This window comes from Nestor notabilis, unplaced genomic scaffold (assembly GCF_000696875.1).
Source record: "Nestor notabilis isolate BGI_N333 unplaced genomic scaffold, ASM69687v1 scaffold15295, whole genome shotgun sequence".
NCBI classification, from domain to species: domain Eukaryota; kingdom Metazoa; phylum Chordata; class Aves; order Psittaciformes; family Psittacidae; genus Nestor; species Nestor notabilis.
In genome coordinates, this window is record NW_009928970.1 from 25,362 (window position 1) to 32,057 (window position 6,696).

The 6,696-nt window shown below is 46.2% G+C and overlaps 1 protein-coding gene across 1 annotated transcript in view; it reads right to left on the reverse strand.

Moving 5' to 3' along the window:
* FRAS1 (Fraser extracellular matrix complex subunit 1) overlaps positions 1-6,696 on the reverse strand; it is a gene marked incomplete at its 5' end in the record, with an annotated part of 40,242 nt that overhangs the window by 24,074 nt on the left and 9,472 nt on the right. The window contains 8 exons of the mRNA XM_010014779.1: positions 234-422; positions 536-799; positions 1,478-1,631; positions 2,018-2,214; positions 3,589-3,724; positions 4,457-4,619; positions 4,891-5,039; positions 6,503-6,696. The exon at positions 6,503-6,696 is cut by the window's right edge and continues 63 nt beyond it. Of these exons, the coding sequence (XP_010013081.1) occupies positions 234-422; positions 536-799; positions 1,478-1,631; positions 2,018-2,214; positions 3,589-3,724; positions 4,457-4,619; positions 4,891-5,039; positions 6,503-6,696 (1,446 nt within the window). The remainder of the gene's footprint in view (positions 1-233; positions 423-535; positions 800-1,477; positions 1,632-2,017; positions 2,215-3,588; positions 3,725-4,456; positions 4,620-4,890; positions 5,040-6,502) is intronic.

A 6,696-nucleotide genomic window follows, 5' to 3' on the forward strand; every position in this document is an offset into this window, starting at 1 on the left:
TTTTAACACTTGTTTAATGATATATGTTTCTGCTCTAACACAACCACCTTATCTCTCCCTTCCCTGCTTCAGGTTATCCTCCTCCTCTCATAAAGATCAGAGAATCACAGAATATCTCCAGTTGAAAGGGACCCTCTCAATGAGGATCATCGAGTCCAACTCCCTGCTCCTCGCAGGACTATCTAAACCAGACACATACCACTCAATGATTACCTAAAACCAAGTGCTCTCACCTTTATTTATATCAGCCTGGGTGAAACTTTTGACAGGTCCTTTCACAGAGATTTGAACTGGATTATCAGTTTTGGTCAGCTGCAGATGGCCCATGCTGGGATCCTGCTTCATGACAAATCTAATCATTGTGTCATCTGAATAAATAGCTGCTGCTTTCAAGTGCTGATCTGTGAGGTGTGCTGCAGAGCCTGGACCACAGAAAAAAGTCCAAAACCAGTTTCAGCTAATCCAGCTAAGAACTGGTTTAGACTGGACCATACAGCAATACCAAGCAACACCATTCTCCTCCCTCTCCCCGTACCAGCTGGGAGCTGCAGGCTCCTGTTGACAGCTAACGTGGGTGGCCGCTTCTTCGGCAGCTCCACGGAGAACTCCAGCCTCCCCATCTGTGTGTAGAGACCATCCGTGATGGAGAAGCCAAACTCATCTGTTTGTGCTGCTGCCCCGCTCTGAGTATAAACGATCAGCTCATCCAAAATGTCCTGGTAGGTGAAGGATGAACCCGTGGACAGCACGTGTCCATGCTCCGGGGGCTCCGCAGCACTCTGCCTCCTGCGGAGGTCACCTGACAAACAATAGATGGATGAAGTTAGGGGAGTAGACAGCCTGCTGGGGACTCTTTCCATGCCAGCTCTCAGTGGGATGCACAGAGGTACACACAGCCTTACCAGCAAAACTGAAGGAAGTTACCTGCTTATTGCTAAAACCTGGAAGAATCTGGCTACATACATGAGATCTGAAAAAAAGGGGACAGCCCTCACTAGTTTAACACAACACCAGCCTTCTCTTGACACCCTGCCTTGCTTTGTCACTGCAGAGAGATGCTGGTTGCCCAGCTCTTTGGAACTGAACTCCACAATAGGAAACGGAGTAACACAAAAGGGAACTTCCTAGGGAAATGCAGTCCCCCTTTCTCTTCTCCTACAAAGAGAGAGGGACAAGTCTCAAAGAATAGGTCTGTTCTGAAGCATAATACTTCTGTGGCTGCTGGTCCAAACACAGACTAAATGTGCTTTATACAAATATGCCAGGCTCCTCTCTCATATCAAGGCCACGCTGGATGGGGCTTGGAGCAACCTGGTCTAGTGGAAGGTGTCCCTGCCCATGGCAGGGGGGTTGGAACTACATGAGCTTTAAGGTCCTTTCCAACTCAAACCAGTCTAGTATTCATCACACACAGACAGACAGACACTGATGCACAAAGACATTCTCTCTCTCACACTGCCAGCTTGTCAGGACTTACCATGTTCAGGACTTCTGCTAACCATGATGACAAGCTCACTGTTCTGGGTGTCCAAGTCCTGCAGGTTGAGGGAGGCATTGGTAATGACCACAGCTGAGCCCTTGTGCACTCTGACAGGCTCCAGCACCATCTTTGGGGGTTCATCGTTCTGCCTCTGCATGGGTCCCAGTCAAAAAAAAGGGAATTAGCCAAGGGAAAAGGCTTGCCTATCTGAATGAAGTACAAGCTCCCAAATTACAGTTCTGGTGCTGATATCCATTACTGAGCTTCACCAGTCTCTCCAAATCTATCCAGCATCATGGCTGCTTCTCACAGGGAAGAGACACCAGAGAAGTAAGCCCTGGGGAAGAGGCTGCAATGCACAACTATTGTCTCTCATCACAGGCAAATTACGTGCCTGTATTTCAGGAAGTAAATTGAAAGGAGGATGGAAATTCCTTTTAGACCCCCTCCCCATGTATTGCGAAGGACTGAGCACTTTAAAAGCCATGTGTCTATGTGAAAGGAGAGGGCTCTGGCAGCCAGAGGGCAAAGGTGTACCTGAATTGTGATGTTAATGCTCTGCACCTCAGACTGGCTGAAGCCATCGCTCACGTAAAAGCTGAAAACATCACTTGTTGGCTCAATGCTTTCATGGACACTCTGGAAGTAGTAAATGCTGTTGTCCAGGACATCTTGAAGGGAAAAGTAAGTGTGTGTAGTCACAGCAGACTCACTCTGAGGGCCAAAATTCTCACCTGCAAATCAGAACACCACTAGTGAAAGAACGTTCAATTCACTGATAAACTAAAAGAAGCAGGATTAGAAGAATGGCACATTGTGAAGGGTGCAGAAGGATGTTCATTCCTACAACACGGCTTTCACACATCTCGTAACCTTTGTAGAAAGCAGCATCTACTTCATTACAGTAGTCACTAGGGAAGCTGCAGTTTTATGAATGGTACAAGCAAGCCCACATCCCTGAACTACTCAGGCTTTTTTCAGAGATGAGACAACGGCTAATGCGCCAGCTGGCCTCAACACAACCTCTCCAGCAAGCTTCATCTTGCAAAACTTAGTCTCACACCCAAGAAAATCACCCAGCTGTTGCCTGTTCAAGGAGAGAGGCTCACCATAACCATAATGGCACAAACTGGAGTTCTTTCACAGGACACAATCAGGAGGGATGACGTCTAATGGTTAGCAAGCCGTGCTCTCCAGAAGAAAGGCAATCACTGTTACAATAAGCCACTGTGCTGGCCATATAGAATCATAGAATAGTTTGGGTTGGAAAGGACCTTAAGATCATCTAGTTCCGACCCCCCTGCCATGAGCAGGGACACCACACACTGAACTATGTCGCCCAAGGCTCCGTCCAACCTGGCCTTGAACACCACCAGGGTTGGAGCATTCACAACTTCCTTGGGCAGCCTACTCCAGTGCCTCACCACCCTCACTGTGAAGAACTTCTTCCTTACATCTAATCTAAACTTCCCCTGTTTAAGTTTAAAGCCATTACCCCTTGTCCTACCACTACAGTCCGTGATGAAGATTCCCTCCCCAGAATCCTTGTAGGCCCCCTTCAGATACTGGAAGGCTGCTATGAGGTCTCCGTGGCATTTTACACAGGCAGGTTATGATTTAAGTAAAATGATACATTCTATTCCTGTTAGGACCACATGCAGGTTTAAGCAGACAAGTCTTCTGAATGAACATCTTTGGACAACATGGTATAAATCCTACCTTTTCTTGATAATACAATGAAATAAGAGAACGTTACCAGCCATGCTCTGCCACAGCTCTCTCAGCCTTAAAGCTTGCTGGGACATTTAGAGGAATTTAGCAAAGTTTGTTCTGTGTAACAAGGACAGCCAGAATAAAGCATGATGAAAATACAACACACAGGCTTGAAAAGGCTCTTGATTTCCCAGTCTCATAGCATAGACCAGCCTTCAACAAATGAGAATTCGGAGGAAATGCTCCCCAGAGACAGTTTATCTTGTAACGCTGACCTTAGGAGCTGTGAGATGACAACCAGCTCTGCACTGAGGAACTGTGGTAAGACAGAGTAGCATGGCAACTCTTACGTTCCCTTTCATCAGCCAGAAAGAAGAGACAGCCAAGCAGTTTACCTGTCTTAGTGTTTTCAATATAGCCATACATAGGCAGAGTGATAACTCTGACCCTCAGGTCTTCCTTGGCAACAGTATCATAATCAGCAGCTAAGTGGTGATGAGCTAGCAGGGGGACTCTGCCCCCCTCATCCACCTGCAAGGCAAAAGCATATGGTAAAAACTACTCCCAGTGCACACAACACACAGCAACACATGAGCTGAACAAGTCTGTCTCTATGGAAGAGGCTTGCCCAGTCTCTGAAGTCCTGTCCTGTCCTCCCCTATGTCTGTTAAACATCAAACAAACTGGGAGGTGAGGTGGGATGGGAAGAACAAAGCCAGCCTGCCCCGCTCCAAGTGCTTTATCAAGGCAAGAAGAGAACTGGCAGAGTCATGCTGACCTCCTGGAAGGCGAGATCTGCATTTCTTGTTGAGGAGAGCCTTTTGAAGGCAAGGAAGGGGAATGCAAAGCTGAAAAGGAGGGAGATGACTTCAAAAGGCTTTGATAAGGAGTCTGAAATGCTGTCCAGCCCAAAGCACCAGATGTTTTCAAGACTTGTCTTCTGCTCATCTTTTACACACAAGCTGCTGAAATAAGGGATGAAATATTAAACTGGGCCAGACTTACTCCACTGGTATCAACAGGACACTCTAGGGAGAAGCCAGCTTCTGACCAGAACAGATGTACGCAGCTGAGGTTCAGGAATGTGGCGTGCTGCCAGCCTCCTCTGGCCTCCAAGGAGTTTGTTAGCCCTTTGCACTCACAGGATTGCACAGGCAACACCACGCTTCTTCAGTGACTTCCCCTCAGGCCAGGAACACTGGTCAATTCCTCACATTTAAGACACCCTTGTCACTGTTCCTAGTACCCTGGGTAGCCACTTACTGTGATATGGTCAGCAAAAGTAACAAGTGATGGCATTGTCGAGGCAGATGTGATTGTGATGGTGAACATCTGTCTGTCAAGCCGGTTGTTATCAGCATCAAAAACAGAGAAGTGGAAGATGTCTGTAACTGGCTGATTGCTGGTCTCAAACATGGTGGAGTAGCTGTGAAAGTCAGAGCACAATCTGGGTCAGGGAGTCTCACTGACAGTCAGGCAAATACATCTCATCCCTGCATTTAGAGGTGAATTCACACCTACCCTAATTCTGCACACAGGAAATGCTTTCATTCATAATCTGATAGGATGCGAGAGCCGAGAAAGGACAAAAAAGTATCTTTGATACACTGTACTAACATATTATAGCCCAGAAATCCCTGTGGAAAGCCCACCAAGCTTTTAACTGCATGGCTTGAAGGAGAAATGCTCTTTGATACCTGATCCTCTGGTTGTTGATGTCTTCCATGGTGAAATTATAAACCTTGGAAAGCTCCTCATCACGAGAGCCTGACATCCATAAGAGATTGCCATATGCAGGCAGAGATACTAACTGGATTCTGATCTCTGAGTCAGCAGAATTGTTGTCCTAAATGTAAAGAAACAAACCAAATCAAAATGAGCAAGATGAGCTTTTGTTTCCCTCCACTAAAAATGGGAAGAGGAACAAAATGTTTTACAGGGGACTATATCAAGCTAGCTGGGTCAGACCCACAGCTGGTGAATATTAAAGGAAGCTGTACAGGTGAGAAAAGTCAACTGGGTTGACATTATCAGAATCTACCACAAAATGGATTTTTATTTTCCCTTAGCTCAGAGAATTTTCTTTCTGTCCTTGTATCACATCAATACAATCTCCCAGACATGAACCTGATGTTTCTGTTTTCAAATTACTTCACATTCCTAGTGGACTGGACCATTTATGTAAGATGTTATCCAGAAACAGTGAGCCAAATTTTACCTGATAGCTGGCACAGGGAGTAACTGTTGCCCATCACTGCCTCAGACAGAAACACAGAGCTAAGTACAGCTCTAGTGACACTTAATGTGGAGCAATGCTGCAAAAGCCAGACTCACATTAAACTAAAAGCTGATTTTGACTCTTCTTAGCTACATCAAGTACAATCATCTCTATGATATCCCAACTCAGATGTCATCTTTCTTCTAAAAGGTCTTGTCGGTTGCTTGAAAGATAAGACCCAAAAGCAGAAGTCATCATATGTTCAGCATATGGGTCAGGACTGACATCTTTTCCCTAGCTGTTCTCTTACTCAGATTAAACCCGAACAGCTCCCTTGTCAGCCCTCCACCTTAAGAGAAGAACAGGACAGATCCTAGACTTGCATATCAAGACCAATCCCTTGGAAAAAAACATTCATCTTATCCTACCTCAGCCCTGGCAGTTCCCTAATCATCCCTGACAGCCACTACTGTAGGTCTCTCCAGCCTGCACTGCAATCTCTCCTCCCTAAGGGGAGCATATCTGCACATCTGAAATCCACTGCTTGTGCATTTGCTGCTAAATCATCTGCAAGGAGTAAAACCCTTTTCTTCTGAATTTCAGCAGTAAGATTAACTCACAACACGCAACTCCCGGAACCAACTCCAAGCTACCAAGGAGTGTAGGTAGCATCTTGGGTTGCTTAAACCTCCCACCTTCAAATACACCCAGAAAAAGAACCAGGCAATTTCGGAAGGGGAATGAGGGAGATGAAATTTTCAAGGGATTATCGCTTAGCAAATCCATGAGCTTTATTAGCAAGTCTGACTGATACAAAAATCTGGGATTAACTCAGTTCTCATGTTTAGCATGGCAGTTCTCCTCTGTTCCAGTCGAACAGGGATAGCCTTAAAACCCTGTTGGATGAAAGAGTCTATTATCCCCTTTTTGGCAGCAGCAGTTAGGACACAGTCAAAACTCGAGCTCTCTACCAAGAATCCACACTGATGGTAGAGAGGTGTATGTGATGAAGGCTCCTTGGGGGGATAAGAAAAGGGATAAGGATAAGGGCTGGCAGCATTCACTAGGTTTAGAAATAGATGAAAGCTTACAATATAAGCAAGGTGCAATCGAGAGAGAGTCATGGAGCTTTTACTAGCCACAGTGAGTGCTAACAAGCAGCCTGGGGCCAGTTGTGGACCGTTGGTATCCAGCAGGGACACTTCCACCCTCAGCACTGTGGTCACTGTGGTGACACCATCGGTGACAGAGATCTCCATGCTGTCCTCTGCTGCTGCGGAACCAT